Raw genomic sequence first — 17,063 nt, 5'->3', positions numbered from 1 at the left:
TCGCTGACAGCCACCATCGCCATCCACATCTCCCTTCCTCCTGTCACCTCCTTCCATGTGTCACCTCTACCTTTACTAGCTGACTGCACATATTCTCTTAATTCATTCAGAACTCCTGTTTTGTTTTGCATTTCCAATCTCTGAGCTGCCCTCACTGCACTTCTAGTTACACACTTGGAAGGACAAGAAACACCCCACTGTCCTCTGGGTTCACAAGGGCCACGAGTGGAGGCTGAGCTTGTCGGCGCGGGTTTCACCTTAGTTCCAGGACTTTGGTGGCTCAAGGCTGAGGGGAAGCATGGGTGGGGGTGGGGGACAGGGCAGATGACCAGCGGGGGGTGGGTGCAAGGTGGAGTACCAGTCCTCTGGCTGATGGGGTAGAGCAAATGAGCTACCTGTGGAGGGCTGGGAGGGGAGGGGTTGGCTGTAGGTGTGCGGGAAGCAAGCCACGGCGGCAGGTGGTGTTGCGTAGGGGTAGGGGTAGGCGGGGGACTCTGGAAAGAAACCAGAGAGGGTGGCCGGAGACAGACGATGGGCCAGTGGCTGGAGCAGGGACCGCTCTTGCTTCCGTTGCTTAGCTCTGCGGTTCTGGAACCAGACCTGAGGAAGGGGAAGGACACCCACATGAGAGCTCCCGCCCCGAGCACCATCAATCACTGCTGCCCCCCTCCAAGGACAGGTGACACAGACAGCCACATTGCCAGAGAAAGGACAGTCCTTCCAGAGGCACGGCTGAGCCAAGTGTGCTGCTGAAGTAGAATTCTTACCTGTACCCCAACCTGCCTCCAAATTTCTCCAATCTCCCCAACCCCGAGTGAGAACTGGTAAGTCCCAGCAAGAAGGGGGTACATTGTGACCCAAGGATCGTTTCCTCCCACATAGTGGGAGGTTACCCCGAGGGACAGGTTCTGAGATGAAGACTGTGGGGCCATGTAATTGTTACAGATAGCGGTGGGCTTATAGTAGGGTTTCTAGGGTAGGCTCAAGGCCGAGGGAATGTCAGGCTTACTGAATTGCAGGCTACTGGTTAGGGACATGGTGGCATACAAACGTGAACAACTAGGATTTCATTTTTGTTGCAGGGTGGGCATTGACATTCAAATTAGATTAGCCTAGAGCTGGGGCTAAATACAAACAATGAGATGCACGGATGCACCGACAGGGAAGCTGTGTTGACTGGTGGATGAAGCCTACATCTGGTGACTATCAAGGTTATGGTTAAAAGCCCCATGGCTCTGCCCAGATGGTTGCCCAGCATCAAGGTCATCTGAGCATCCACCATCATCACCTGGATTCTGGCCTCACTGAGCCCTGTGTCTCTAGCGAGACCCTCTCGGGCCCAGATGTCAGGATACTGGTTCCTCCCAAAGGCTGCTTCCAGCTGTTCCAGCTGGGCTGGGCTGAAGGTAGTGCGGTGGCGACGCCGAGAGTGGGGGCGGCCCCTCTGGGCTCCTTGCCGGCAGAGGCTGGCTCTCCCCATTCCTGCACCAGAGAACCTCCTGTAAGGCTCCGGGTTCACGTCTGCGGAGGCAGGGAGGGGATAGAGAAGTGCTCATGTCACAGGACCCGGGTGGCCATTCCCCTGTGTTTTGCTTAGCACCCCCTAGGCTGCTCCCGCACAGGACACCCTGTTCCCTCCAGAATTCCTTCCCGTCTCAAAACCACTGCACCGGCCCCCAGCCTCTGTCATTATTTTATCACTGAGCCCCTAAACAGCCAGGGGTGTCCATGAAGGGTCACTCCTGAGATCCAATGCACGGCCTGACACCCATGCCTATCCCCCATAACACCCATCCCCCCCAACACTGAGCTGTATATATGCCTGCTCTGGCCACACACACCACGTCTGTGCTCCTCCACATTTCCTTCCCCTTTGAGCACATCTTGTGGGTCTCCTGTTTACACCCCTTACTTCCAGATCCCATTCAGCTTCTGCTCCCTCTACACAGTTCTCATCCTCCTCACTCCACCCGGGGAGTTGAAAGTCGTCACCCCCTTCTTTATGCACAGACATCCTCCTTCACGAATGTACTTCTGAACGTTTCCCCTACCCCTGCCCTGGCCTGCCACCCGTCTGCAGGAACCTGAGCTCGTGGGAAAGGCTTGTCTCTCCTCCCGCAGGTTCACTAAAGCCCCCCACGTTAATTAGTCTGAGAGCCCTGGAGGGAAGAGGGACAGGAAGGGAAGAGGAGACACCTGGGAAGATACACACTGAGAAAAGGAGGGGTCTGCAGCAGAGATACTCATTCCCATGGGGACACAGGGAGTGCTCCCCCAAAAGCCAGCATTCAGGATTGAACTTGCCTCCCTGGATCAAAGCCCTGATCCCTCCAAATCCCTCCTTCAGAAAAGGCAGTGCCTTTGTCAAACTCTGAGGTTAGGAGGGCACAGTCCTCTGCCCACAGCATGGGGAGCAGAGGGTCTCGCTCTTCTGGTCTTGTAAAGCGACGGTGTCATGTCGTCCCATGCTTCCTAGGGTCCCCAAAGTCTTAGCACCCTACCCTTCTATTTGCCGGTTCTCCTCCTACTACCTTCTGGCAAACCATTGCTGTACAGGAGACCCAGCACTGGGTCCAGACCTCTTACCCTCAGGAATCCGAGCCCACCTTGGGTATTTACTCACCTGCTGTGGAGATCAGCGTCCCAGAGGCTGGGTGTCTCTCAGGCAAGAGGCTACTGCAAAGACGCCCCTTCTTTTGTTTACCCTGCTGGCTCCTCCTTTGGACTTCCATGACTAGCCACCAAGACCAAAGGCAGGCCACCCTCCTGTGTCCCCAAATCTCTGGTTTAATCTGTCTTTCTCTGTTGCTGTTGATCTTATCTATGCCTGTGATCTCTCTCCTTTACCCTGTTAATACCTTATAGCTCCTTCTGATCTCTGTCCCCGATCCTATGTATGTGTGGAGATATAAGTACAGAGAAAGGGTTGTCTTTCAATCTTTATCTAAATCCTCGATCCCTTCCCTAGAATGTCTTCTCGTCCTCTGTCTTGACCTCACCTGATGTCTTTAGTCTCTACTTTTCTTCCCCCCCCCCTCTGGCCCTTCTCTCCACCAGGCCTCTGCTCTTCTTTGTCAGTGGTCTACTTTCCCACACTACACCTCTCCCTGAGCCTTGGAGGAGCAACCTCCGCCCAAGCTCTGTGGAACCATCCAATCATTACCTGGTCACCAGAGCCCCTTGCTCAGGGGAGGATCACAAGCCGGATGAGGGAAGGTGTTCTGTCAGAGGGTCCAGGGATGGGGGCCAAGAGCTCATATTCCCAGGGGACCAGATTCTTTTGTCCTGTTAAATCCCCCTCCTGGGAGCAGGCAAGAAAAGGAGGGGAAAAGGCATTCCTACTAAGGCTCACCTCCTCAAAACCCCACTGTGGGGAGGGAGAGGGAAAGGGGCACAAGCGGAGGCCAGAAGCAGGGCTGGCCTGGCATCTTAGCATGCAGGCGATACCCAAGGACCAGGGGTGAAAAGTCACAAGTGCATGCTCCTCCCACAAACTGCGCTATGGCATCGAGTCCTGCACCTGCTGCTCTTCTCAGAGGCCCAGTGCCTGCCCAGGCTCACTTACTCACAGTATGGCTCCAAGACACCAAAGTTCTCCAACGTTCTGATATCTTCCCTCGAGCATCACCTCCTCATTCATCCAGAAGCCTTAAGACATCATGACCTGGGCTGGAGAGATGGCTTAGCGGTTAAGCGCTTGCCTGTGAAGCCTAAGGACCCCGGTTCAGGCTTGGTTCCCCAGGTCCCACATTAGCCAGATGCACAAGGGGGCGCACGCGTCTGGAGTTCGTTTGCAGAGACTGGAAGCCCTGGCGCGCCCATTCTCTCTCTCTCCCTCTGTCTGTCTTTCTCTCTGTGTCTGTCGCTCTCAAATAAATAAATAATTAATTAAAAAGAAAAGACATCATGACCTGTCAGAGTGCCAGAGACCATTAGAAAACCCTGATTTTCAACAGCATTTGGATTCCAGATGCATCTTAACTCTCCCCAACATCAGTGCTTACCTTGCAATAAATTCAGATTCCCATGACATTCTCACCAAAATCTTGACACACCTGGAATCTGCAAATGCTTAGAATGAGCGGACGCCCACAATACTGTCTCCTGAGGTTACTTAGATTGTTACCTTAATTAAACAGGTACTTCAAGACACCCTGATTCCAAATAACCCGGGCTGGAGAGGTGGCTTAGCGGTTAAGGTGCTTGCCTGCAAAGCCTAAGAACTCATGTTCGCATCTCCAAGTCCCACGTAAACCAGATGCATAGTGACAGAAGCGTGCAATGTCGCACATGCATACGTGGAGGCACACACATCTGGAGATCATTCACAGTAGCTGAGGGTCCTGGCACACCCATTTCCTCTCTCTCTCTCTCTCTCTCAAAAAAAAAAAAAAAAAAAAGAAAGAAAGAAAAAGAAAAGAAAATTAGAATTCCCTAGGATACCTATGGCCTAAGGACACTTTGCTAACATGTGTGTATGAATGTTCATATGTGTGTTATGTGTACTCAAGACATTTGTTTGAGTGGGTGCATGCACATGTGTGTGTGTGTGTAGGTTGATGTGGGTGTCTTTCTCAATGGCACTCTACGTTATTTTTTGAGGTAGGGTCTCTGTGAAACTAGAGCTCGCTGATTTAGCTAGACTAGCTGGCCAATGGGCTCAAGGGCGCCTGTCTCTGTTTTCCTAGCACTAGGATTCCAAGCATACACCTACATGTCTGGCTTTTACGTGTGCGCGGATGATCTGTGTTGGATCAGAGTCAGGGATGAACCAATTAGAGTGACATGGAAATAAAGAGAGAGAATATGTGCGCTCAACAGCAGGAGGCTCTTCATTGGACAGCACATGAACAGCGAAGGAAGGCCAGCCCCGTCATGTGGGTTTGAGGCTCCCTGGCTCAGATGCAGCTGGGCTGGATCTTTGAAGGGAAGGGACACAAGGGCAGAGAATGGGGGAGGGGAGAGGGGAAAGGGGCGTAACAGGGCCATTTCCTTTGTTGACGTGTTTTCCCAGGCAGGACTCTAGGGTTCTTTGATGAGGCATGGCTCCTGCACCCACAGGTGACCTTATCAGGTTGTGGTCTGGGAAGTTATTGACAACCCCAAAGGATTCCCTCTGTGCCAAAGCCTATTCCAGGGCCACCATGTCCCAGTAATTTCTGTGAACTGTTAGCCCTCACCGTCTGAACCCAGGTCCCTTCGCTTTGCCAGCACTTTCTCCGCTGAGCCCTCATCGGTGCCACTTTCCCCTTCATCCGGCCGGGACGCCAGCCCTCACCATGGTGCCACCTGTGGTCTGGGGGAGTCTCCTTACCTCCGTTAACTCAATCTAGAAGCACATCTGCCAGAGATTTGTCTCCCGGGTGTCAAGTTGACCATTAATATTGACCACCATAATCTCCTTGTCATTCAAATATTTTAAAGAGGCAGGCCAAATTGCTATTGTTGTTAAACAATTTAAATTACTTTCTTGAATTATCTGGCTTCATGAAGACTCTCATTAGAAATGAATCCCATACACATCACATAGGCCTCAGGAAAGCTTCATATGAATGTTCTTGTCTAAATTAAAAACGTGCTTTGTCATTTTAAGTGTTTGCAAGGGAATTCATTCGATCTTTCCTTTTTCCTTGGAAGAACTACACTGAAATGAGAAATCGGATTCAAGGTTCCAGTAAGAAGGTTCTAGTTTTCTATGTCAGGGATAGAGATTATTACAGAGACCAAAACACAAAAGTGACTTTCTGTTTCTAGCCATGCCTTTCTTAGCATAAACTAGTAAATCAAAGGTTTAAGGTCAGAAGAAGGTCAAGGGTATAGCAAAGTGGATAGAATGAAAATGCTGTGAGGGTCTATGAAGTTCAAGTTCACCAGCTCCATAGTTTTGCTTTAGGTCAATCTGGACACGTGCAGAAGTCCACTTATATTCTGGGTGTGTGGCAGGGGCCTAACATATACCTGAGGAAGTAGGGAAAAGACAAAACTTAGGGTAAATAGGACTTGATATGGGAACAGTCTTTGGTGGCAGATTTATCCTGGGAGAACGAGCAAACCCAGCACATATCAAAGGCATGTGACAGAAGCTGGGCCCATCACCTTGTTGAATGCTCAGCTGCTTAATTTCTGGAGAAAGGAAGTCAGCACGAGCAGTGAGGTCTAGCAGAGAGGACTCCAAGGACCCCAGCGTTACCTGTGGGTAGAAACCCAGCTCTGGGGAGAAAATGAGCTGAGTCTCAGAAGTTGGTGGGGGCTAAGCTAGGGTTACAGCCTCTGGGAAGATGGGCACAAACAAGAGTCCCACCTTTGCCAGGAGCCCTTTGATCCTGCAGTAATACAGAGGAGACAATGGCTAACATTCCGCTCGTGGAATCTTAGACGCTTTCATGAATTTAAGCACGGTTTAGTGATGGAAGTCAAGGTATTCTTCTCAGGTCTCAGCCCCAAAGTAAGCCCCGTGGGGCTGGGGAGAGAGCTCAGTGGATGAAGCGCTTGCTGTGCAAGTGTAAGGACCCTGGCTTTGCGTTCCCCAGAACCACATGAGGCCCTATGCAGCAGTGAGCACTTTAATTCAGTTCCCCACAGTGGGATAGGGAAGCAAAGTAGGAGAATCCCGGGGTGGTCACAGGCCAGACAGCCAGGCTACACAGCAGGAAACACGAGGCCCTGTCTCAAACAAGGTGGAAGGCGAGCTGTCCTCTGGTCCCTGCACACATGCCATGACAGCTATGCTCACTCGCACTTGAATATGTTCACACACACACGCACACACACTTACACACATGAATATATACACAATATGTGCATGCACATACACACATAAATATGCACACACTATGACACACGAACATGATACACACACATAAATATGTACACGTACACACACCAATAAGTGTGCACACACAAATCTGCACACACACATGAACTTCATGTTCATACAGATTTAAAGAATAGCTTTTTTTTTGGTTTTTCGAGGTAGGGTCTCACTCTAGCCCAGGCTGACCTGGAATTCATTATGGAGTCTCAGGGTGGCCTCGAACTCATGGCAATCCTCCTACCTCTGCCTCCTGAGTGCTGGGATTAAAGGTGTGCGCCACCACGCCCGGCTTTAAAGAACAGCTTTTGCAAGTAAACTTTCATGTAAGATTTATTAATCTGATAAATCTCTGGATGTCTTATGGTTTCACAGATTCATGGATTATTAGAACCTTGGAAATCATGACCTTTGCTCCCCTTTGGCATCTACAGTACTCTCAGATGGAGGGACGATCCCGGAAGACTTAGTGATATATGTCAACATACTCCTCTGATCTGCAAGGAGACCATACTGTCCAGGGTGCAGCATGTGTTCACTTGTTCCAAGTCATTCAACTCTAACCCAGGGGACAGTGTCTCATTCTAAATACTCTCCCCCAGTACGAACATGGCCCTCAGTTCCCAGCCCCCACCGAGTGTTTCCCATCATTCAAGTTCAAGTACAGAGTCAGTAGACATGAAGGTTCTGTGAAAGCCCCTGATAGCATAAAGCCTCCATGTAAGAGGGGCCAGGCGAGGGGGAGGCTACCATTACCTTAACAGCAGACAGAGTCACGCAGACATGAACACACGGAATGATACTGGGAAAAACAGTCCCATTCACTCCCCCCACATCTCCTCAAGCTCTAGGAGGCTCTGCCTCTTAGCATGACACGAACACACTTTCCCCGTTACAGAATGTGCTGCCTAAGGCTGAAAAGGGAACGGTGGAGACAAGCAGTGGCAAAGGAAGAAGAAAACAGCACATGGCATTAAAATGCATGGCCAGAAGCTCAGAGCCAAGAGCTACCCATCCTCCCATGCCAGCAGAGAGATCTGCCAGACCCAGACTCCTATTCTGACCTGAATCTCCACCCTTATGCCAGCTTTTGGCCTGTCCATCCACTGTGCTCTATGACAGTACAGTAATGTATCTCAAGGGAGGCTACCTGGATGCTGGACGCCACGCGGAGCCTCACAGAGGGGCTCAGCTGGTGTTCACGGATGAGAAGCCTTACTTTTAAGGCGCAGGGACACCCTGGTGTAGACACACCAAACATACGCCTATGAGGCTCAGGAGAGTAGTACATGAAAACAGACACAGACATATCAAATTGTACAGGTTGCACGTCAGTGCCAAGAGTGGGACACTCTCTCTAGAAGCTGCTACAGGGGAGTCGAATATTGAAAGTCAGAGGTTGAGTTTGAGTGTTCAGAGTAAGAGGAATTTGGTACTGGATGATCTACTTACTAATGAATTTCAATTATTTGAGGTTTAAACGATGAAATGACAGGGGTCTCCCCACTAACTAATTGATTTTCTACCAACGATTTCCATAAAAAATATACCCTCACCAGCTTTTCATCATTTTCAGACATGGTATCCTGCATAAAATATTCTCGTACTCTCAGATGACGTGCACATCCAGAAATTGGGACCTCTTCCACTGAAGATGTCTCCAGGGGTTCTTGGCCTGGAGCTTGAGGGGGGGTCGAAGCCTCAGGTCCCTCCACTTGCCTCTTCAGCACTGCTGTTTCTGCACAGCTAGAGCAGGAAAGCAGAGGGAGAGGATCCAGTGTTAACTCTCCTTGGCTACATGAGGAAATCATCCCTCCTTTGTTGCTGTTTGCAGATTTTGTGGGTGTCACTGCCTTACCATGGCTGGAATACAAATGCAGCTTCCCTCATGGATGCACATCTTTGGGTTCCTCCCAGATGATACGCAAGGGGTAACTTTGCTAAGCACCCAAGATCTCACATGGCCTGTCTAACCATCCCCTGAAAGCCCCACTCCGGATGCTGTGGGGTCTTGCGGGTGGTCTCCTTTCTCCTAGCAGACATTGCTTCTGCTCTGGGCTTTGCAAACGTGTCCCAGGACCCACTTATCTACACACTCATGACGAGGAGCAAGCACACAGGTGGCTCTTCCGCCACGCCACTCCGATGTACTTCCTCCTCTGCTACACAGAGCAAGGCTTGGCTCATAATCCCGTTATCTCAGCAGACTCTTTCCAGCCAGAAAAGCCACAGGACAGTCTGCCCGTCAATGATGTTCTGGAACCTCTTCTCCCTCAAGTTTGGGGCCAACGAGCCCTCTGTGCTGTCCTCCTGGGACAAGGTAACAGGGCATAGACTTTCTTCAGCATTGCTTCTGTCTCACATCTCAGTCTTCTCACACGACGATATGAAGACGGGAGTGGTGGCACTGATTTTGGCGCCAGCAAAATTATCGCACCAAACATTGAAGGGAAGTGGCCAGTTGTGGTGGAACATATCTGTAGTCCTAGCATTTCAAAGGCTGAGTCAGGAGGAATTGAAGCCATCTTGGGCTACATAACAAGACCCTATCTCCACAAATAAAAAAGAGGAAAAGGAGGAAGGAAGGAAGAAGAAGGATAGAAGGAAGGAAGAAAAAGGGGCTAACCTGAATTTACCTCTCAACAGATTTGGGAGTATTTACAGCTGATTTCCCCGCGAGCTTAACCATAGTTCACTTTTACCGTTTCCATGACAGGGAGCAGTTTTCCACGAAGCACAGATGATTCATGTCTGCCACTGAGCCACAGTGAGAAAGTCTACACCGATGCGGCACGGGCTTCCTCGGACGCAGCATGTCTCCCACTGTAGCTGCTGCTTCCCACGCTGGTCACCTCCCTGGGCTCCCTGGAGCGCCTGTACTGTGTTGCTGCTCCTTAATCTGTGACACAGTTTAAGAGAAAACGCCTTTGGATCTCAGCAACTTGGCATTGGCCTTATTAATTTAACTCTCAGAATTCTAGGGCACTCCCCTGTGCCCATGTTGGTACATCCAACAACCCATCTCCTGAAAGTATCGCCTCTGTATTCTTGGCCCCAGTCAAGCCCCATTAGACCCTCTTCCCCCACCTTCCTTTTCTCTTTATCACAAGCTTTGCTCTTACTGGAAAGTCCATCTTCTCCACTATCCAACTACTGTGAATTCAGCCAGGACTATTGCAACCACAGGCTTTATCCAACTCTGCCTGTACCAATTTCTTCATGCTGGGATTAGCACTTAGATATGTCCCATAATGTATTCCTCGCTACTGTCTCCTTGCCATGCTAAGTATAAAAACCCTGAGTGCCACACCTAACTGACTTTCTTATTTTGGATAGCATAAAGGATTAAAAAAAATCTCTTAGCACAGTCTTGGACATAGCAATGACACTGCTAAACACACAAGGACATTTTTATTCTGTGAGTTTCCAAGGTTGAGGATAAATCATCAAGCAAATATTTCAAAGCTTAAAAGTGGACATTGGGGATGGAGAGTAAGGTGCTTGCCTGCAAAGCCTGATGACCCAGGTCTCATTCCTCAGTACCCACAGAAAGCCAGATGCACAAAGGGGCACACACACCTGGAGTTCATTTGTAGCAGCTGGAGGCCCTGGCATACCCATTCTCTTGGTCTGTCTTCTTTTTTATCTTGTTTAGCTTGCAAATAAATAAATAATATTTTTTAAAGAGAAGAACATGTTAGGAAGAGGTAAGAGAGATCTGGATGAATGTGGATGAGTTTCATAAGTAGTATTTTCCCCTGGAAAAGAAGTTATGACCATGAAGAAATAGCTAAACGTCTTTGCTTTCAGTTTTCCCTTCTGTTACATGGAACTAGTCATTTGAAACTTGCAGAAATAAATACAAATGAACTAATAGATGCACATGAAGCAGCACTTGGCAATTAATACATGGGAGCTAACAAATGCGTGGAATCAAAATCTGGTAGGAATTCCAAGAAAATGACTTTTTAGCACTTATAGGGCTGGTAAAGACTGGACCCCCCAATTTGGATGACATTACTGACTTTCTGAGCCTCTGCCTCTCCATCTCTGGTTCCTCTTCTTGAATTCCTCATCTACTAACAATGCAAAGCCTCACTCAGAGGATAAAATAAGCAGTGCATATGAGTATACTTTGCATACTAGCTGTTTATTAAATGTAAGTGACATGTGAATTAAGCTGCATGTAATCAAATATAATAGAAATTAACCATCTGTTTATTTAGCAAAATGAACTCCCCAGGATGTTTTAATGCATCAATTTATAAGGATAGAAACATTACCATAAAATTTTTGCTCAAAGTACACAATACAAGTTCCATATAATTTTATAGTTGAAATAACAAAATAATTGAGAGATAAAACTTGGAGTTGATGACCTCAAAAATTGTAGTGTCTAGGGGTTATAGTACAGCTCAGTGGTAAAGCACTATACTGGTAGGTGTGAACGTCCAGTTTCAGTCCCCAGCACACTTTCTACCTCCCACCACCAAACTACAATCTCTAAACAACACATGGAACCCATCCATTCATCCTTCCCTTTAGTCGTATTTTCTGCCCTATAGACGTGGGCAGTGACAACTGGACTATGGTCACAGAATCCCTCCCGGGACTTTGAGAAACACTGGTGTTCGTTCTTCTGTGAAGTTCTGGTAGAATTCACCAGTGAATCCATGTGGGCCTGGGCATTTTCTAGTTGGGAGTTTTATATATATATACATATATAAAATACATAAAGTATATATATATGTGTGTGTGTGTGTGTGTGTGTGTGTACTTTGGTCACCTTTCTTGTTATAGGTCTGTTTAAATGGTTTATCTTATCTTGATTTGATTTTGGTCAGTCATATAAATCTAGGAAATCATCCATTTCTTTCAGATTTTTGAACTGAGTGGAGTATATGTTGTTAAAGTATGCTTTTATGATTTTCTGAATTTCTTCTATTGTAATGGCCCCTTTTCATCTCTATTTTATTAATTTGTGTCTCTTCCCTCTTTTGGTCAATTTTGCAAAGGGTTTTTCAGGCTTGCTTATCCTTCCAAATAACCAACTCTTTGTTTCAGTGATTCTTTGAATTTTTTTTTTTTTTTTTTTGTTTTGTTTTTTGAGGTAGGGTCTCACTCTAACTCAGGTTGACCTGGAATTCACTATGTAGTCTCAGGGTGGCCTTGAACTCATGGCGATCCTCCTACTTCTGCCTCCCAAGTGCTGGGGTTAAAGGCATGTGCCACCATACCCAGCAATTCTTTGAATTAAAAAAAAAATTATCTCATTAATGTCTGCCCTGATCTTTATTATTTTTTCATCTACTGATTTTAATTTGCCTTTTTCTTTTTCTAAGACCTTAAGGTAAAGCATTAAGTTGTTTACTTATGACCTCTCACATTTTTTAATTTAGGCCCTTAAAGCTGTAATTTTACCTCTTAGGGGATGGAGAGATGGCTTAGTAGTTAAGATGCTTGTCTGTGAAGCCTAAGGACCCTGGTTCCCCAGCACCCAGATAAGCCAGAAGCACAAAGTAGTGCATACATCTAGAATTTGTTTGTAGAGGCTAGAGGCCCTGCCATGCCCATTCTCTCTGTGTCTCTCTACCTCCTTTTTATCTCTTTCAAATAAATAAATCAAATAAAGCATTTTAAAGATTTGCCTCTTAGGACTGCCTTCATTGTATCTCATAGGTTTTGGTACATTGTATTTCCCTTATCACTTGATGCTATGAATTTTTAATTTACCTTTCTTGATTTCTTCAATTACCCATTCATCATTCAGTAGTGTACTGTTTAGTTTCTGTGAGTTTGTATATATTCTAGTCTTTCTTGCTACTGATTTGTAGTTTAATCCCATTGTGATCAGATAGAGTATAAGAAATTATTTCAATTTTCCTGTATTTGTTTTTCTTTTTTTTAATTTGATGTCATCATCTTTTTCTCCTATTATGAGGGTATTGTGTGGGTATTGCTAGGTACTACGAGGTCTTGAATATTGAAGCCAAATTCTGTCTGGACAGTTGTATGTAAGGAGTGGTACCCTTCCTTTGGCTCTTACATTCTTTCCGCCACCTCTTCCACAGTGGACCCTGAGTCTCTGTGGGTATGAGATGTTTCAGTGCTGGACACTCCTTCAACCCTTCTTCTCAGCACTATGTTGCTTTTTGGGTCATCCCAGTGGTCATCACCATCTGAAAAGAGAAGCTTTTCTAACCAGAAGTGAGAGTAGTATTAATATATGAGTATGAACATTAAGTGTAGTACTTTCAGGGCAATTTGATGAGAGTAATATATGCATTTATCCAGCCAAGAGCAGGCTTTATACCCCTAAGGCTCATGACCTCTCCTGCCATAGGCTTTTGATTAGGTTTTCAGTATCAGGCATGTATTCCCTCCCATAGAGTGGGCCTTCAGTCCAATTAGAGAGCAGTTGGTTTCACCCAGAACAGACATGCCACTATTGCAATTGTTCAGTCATTTGACCTGTCTGGCCAAACTTGAGGTTTCCAGTGTCCACTGTTTTCACTGCTGATGACTTCTGTCTTCCATAAGACTGCATACAGTGCAGCTTTTTCCAGCTTTCAGTTGGGTGGGCTACAGAAGGTTTTCTGCTCAGCACCAACTTGATTTCTCTGTGACTTTGCCTCTCAGGCATATGAAGCCTTCAGCAATATTCCTGTATTTGTTAAGATTTGCTTTGTGTCCTAATATATCATCGATTTTGCAGAATGTTCAGTGTGCTGCTGAAAAGAATGTACTAAATCCAGGTGCTTCTCTGTTTATTTTTTGCTAGGCTTGCCTGTAAATTGGTGAGAGTAGAATAATGAAGTCACCCACTACAATTGGGCTTTGTGTTATCTGTGGCCTTATGTCTAGTAGAGATTGTTTAATGAAATCAGGAGCCCCCATGATAGATACATGCACATTTAGAATTGTAATGTCCTCTTGTTGTATTTTTCCTTTAATCAATATAAAATGACCTTCTTTATCTCTCCTCACTAATGTTGGTTTGAAGTCTATCCTGTCAGATATTAGGATAGCAACACTCACTTGCTTCCTAAGCTGATTTGTTTGATACACCATTTTCCATTCTTTCATCCTAGGATAGTGTCTGTCTTTTATAGAAAGATGAGTTTCCTGGAAGCAAAAACCAGAAGGATCCTGCCTTTTAATCTAGTCTGAAAGCCTGCATCTTTTGGTTTAGGCATTGAAGCCATTTATAGTAAGAGTTATTATATAAAAATTATGTATTTATTGTTGACATTCTTCTTGTTTTGTAGAGCTTCCTGCTTTGTGTTACTCTTTTGTATTAACTATTATTTGAAAATATGGTTTTTTTCTATTTTCTCATGTATGTACTTTTCTTTCTTTTAAGTCCAAAGGATCCCTTCAAGTATTTTCTGTAGAGCTTGCTTGTTTTTGTTGTGGAATATCCTTATTTCTTCTACAATTTTGATGGATAGCTTTGCTGGATATAGTAATCTTGGTTAAAAGTTTTCTTTCAGAACTTGAAATACATCATTCCAAGCCCTCTGGCTTCCAAAATTTGTGTTGAGTAATCTGCAGTTATCCTGATGGGCTCTCCTTTATAGGTGACTTGATGCTTCTGTCTTACTGCTTCCAGTATACTTTCTTTGCTCTTTTTTTTTTTAATTTTTATTTATTTATTTGAGAGTGACAGACACAGAGAGAAAGACAGATAGAGGGAGAGAGAGAGAGAATGGGCGCGCCAGGGCTTCCAGCCTCTGCAAACGAACTCCAGACACGTGCGCCCCCTTGTGCATCTGGCTAGCGTGGGACCTGGGGAACCAAGCCTGGAACCAGGGTCCTTAGGTTTCACAGGCAAGCGCTTAACTGCTAAGCCATCTCTCCAGCCCTCTTTGCTCTTTTGTAGTATAATTATAATATAACAAGGTCAAGTGCTTTTCTGGTCTTGTCTGTTTGGTGTTGTAAATATCTCCTGTATCTCTATTCCCTATTTTGGGGAAAGTTTCCTCTTCTATTTTTTTAAATTTTTATTTATTTATTAAAGAGCAACAGACAGGTTTTGCAGGCAAGTGGGCTTTTTTTTATTGACAACTTCTATACTTATAGACAATAAACCATGAAATTTCCCTCCCCCATTTCCTCTTCACAGCTCCACTCTCCATCATATCCCCTCCCTCTCTCCATTTATCTCTTTTATTTTGATGTCATCATCTTTTTCTGCTATTAGAAGGGTCTTATGAAGGTATTGCTGGGCACTTCAAGGTCATGGATATTGAGGCCAGTTTCTTTCTGGGCAGTTGCATTGTAAAGAGTGTGCCCTTCCTTTGGCTCTTACATTCTTGCTGCCACCTCTTCTGTAATGGACCCTGAGCCTTGGAGGGTGTGATAGAGATATTTCAGTGCTGGACACTCCTCTATCCCTTCTTCTCAGCACTATGTTGCCTTTTGGGTCATCCCAGTGGTCACTGCCAGCTGAAAAGAGAAGCTTCAGTAACCAAAAGTGAGAGTAGCATTAATATATGAATATGAACATTAAGTGTATTGCCTTCAGGGCAGTTTGGTGAGAATAATATATGCATCTAGCCAGACAAGAGCAGGCTTTATATCCCTAGGGAACATGACCTCCCTGCCATATGTTTTTTCTTAGGTTTTCGGTACCATGCATGTGTTCCCTCCCGTAGGGTGGGCCTCCGCATGTTCTCTCCTATGGGGATACTAGCTACAAATGTTTAGTCTTGTGTGTGAGCTGGAACCAAAAAATCAGTAGCACAGGCAAGTGCTTTTAACCACTGAGAAATCTCTCCAGCCCAGATAGCCCATTTTTAATTGGGTAATTTAATTTCTTTTATTTGGGTATTTTAGGTTTTTTTTTTTTTTGGTTTTTCGAGGTAGGGTCTCACTCTGGCTCAGGCTGACCTGGAATTCACTATGTAGTCTCAGGGTGGCCTCGAACTCTCGGCGATCCTCCTTCCTCTGCCTCCCGAGTGCTGGGATTAAAGGCGTGCGCCACCATGCCCGGCTATTTTAGTTTTTTGTATATGCTACATTAATTGTCTGTCAGATATGTAGCTGGCAAGATTTTTCCCCCATTCTGTAGGCTGCCTTTTTGCTCTTTCCAGTGTCCTTTGCTGTACAAAGCTTTTGAATTTCACAAGGTCTCACCAGGGTCTTGTTTCCTGAGCAACTGGGATTCTATCCAGAGAGTCCTTGACTACGCCCACATGTTGAAGGGTTTCCCCTCCTTTTTTCTTTAGCAGTTTCAGTGTTTCAGGCCTGATGCTAAGTCTTTGATACATTTGGAGTTAATTCTTGTGCCTGCACAGAGATAAGGACCTATTTTCATCTTTCTACATCTGCTGCTTTTGTTGTTATGACTGCCAAGGCTCTTAGTTTCCCACCAGGAATACATGATAAGACTCTATTGCTGAAAACTCCACATGCCTGGGCTGCACGGTCACGAAGAAATCAAACTGGGGCTGAGCTGAAAACCTCCTCCCTATAGACCTACTGATAGAAAGCTGGCAAAAGCCATACAGCATGCAGCCCTGTGGGAGACGGAAGCCGGCAGTGGTGAAAGCAGTGGACACCGCAAGCCTCAAGGTTGGCCAGACCTCAAAGGTACAATAGAGGCACGTCTGTTATGGAGGAAACCAACTGCCCTCTAATTGCACTGGAGACCCACTCTGTGGGAGGGAATATGTGCCTGGTACTGAAAACCTAATCAAAAGCCTATGGGAGCAGGGTGTGGTGGCACACGCCTTTAATTCCAGCACTCAGGAGACAGAGGTAGGAGGATCACCGTGAGTTTGAAGCCACCCTGAGACTACATAGTGAATTCCAGGTCAGCCTGGGCTACAGTGAGACCCTACCTTGAAAGCCCCCCCCTCAAAAAAAAGCCCTATGGGAGATGGGGTCATGGGCCTTAGGAGTGTAATGCCTGCTCTTGTCTGGATAAATGCATATATTATGCTCACCAAACTGCTCTGTAAGCACTTTACTTAATGTTCATACCCATATATTAATGCCACTCTCACTTTTGGCTAGAGAAGCTTCCCTTTTCAAATGGTGATGACCTCTGGGATGACTCAAAAGGCACCATAGGGCTGGAGAGATGGCTTAGTGGTTAAGCGCTTGCCTGTGAAGCCTGAGAACCACGGTTCAAGGCTCGATTCTCCATGTTAGTCAGATGTACAAGGGGTGCATGCGTCTGGAGTTCGTTTGCAGTAGCTGGAGGCCCTGGCACACCCATTTTCTCTCTCTCCCCCTCCCTCTTTCT

General features: G+C 46.3%; 1 protein-coding gene across 1 annotated transcript; it reads right to left on the bottom strand.

Moving 5' to 3' along the window:
- Positions 1-258: 258 nt before the first annotated feature.
- On the bottom strand, positions 259-2,732 carry Prop1 (PROP paired-like homeobox 1). The gene is made up of 3 exons (XM_004666548.2): positions 2,624-2,732; positions 1,289-1,521; positions 259-600 (listed from the first exon to the last, which is right to left on the bottom strand). Exons 1-3 carry the CDS (start codon positions 2,730-2,732, stop codon positions 259-261), a joined length of 684 nt encoding a protein of 227 aa, XP_004666605.2.
- Between the last annotated feature and the right edge of the window lie 14,331 nt (positions 2,733-17,063).

This window comes from Jaculus jaculus, chromosome 6 (assembly GCF_020740685.1).
Source record: "Jaculus jaculus isolate mJacJac1 chromosome 6, mJacJac1.mat.Y.cur, whole genome shotgun sequence".
In the NCBI taxonomy this organism is placed as follows: domain Eukaryota; kingdom Metazoa; phylum Chordata; class Mammalia; order Rodentia; family Dipodidae; genus Jaculus; species Jaculus jaculus.
The sequence above is the reverse complement of the archived record's forward strand: the minus strand, read 5'-3'. Positions and strand labels throughout refer to the sequence as shown.

Bases quoted from the DNA above. Each gene is read 5' to 3' on its own strand.
- Prop1 (XM_004666548.2), bottom strand. From the start codon at position 2,732: ATGGAAGTCCAAAGGAGGAGCCAGCAGGGTAAACAAAAGAAGGGGCGT. The intron at 1,522-2,623 runs GTGAGTAAATAC...CTGCCTCCGCAG, and splicing joins GACGCTGATCTCCACAGCAG to ACGTGAACCCGGAGCCTTAC. The intron at 601-1,288 runs GTGATGATGGTG...CCCCTTCCTCAG, and splicing joins TCAGTGAGGCCAGAATCCAG to GTCTGGTTCCAGAACCGCAG.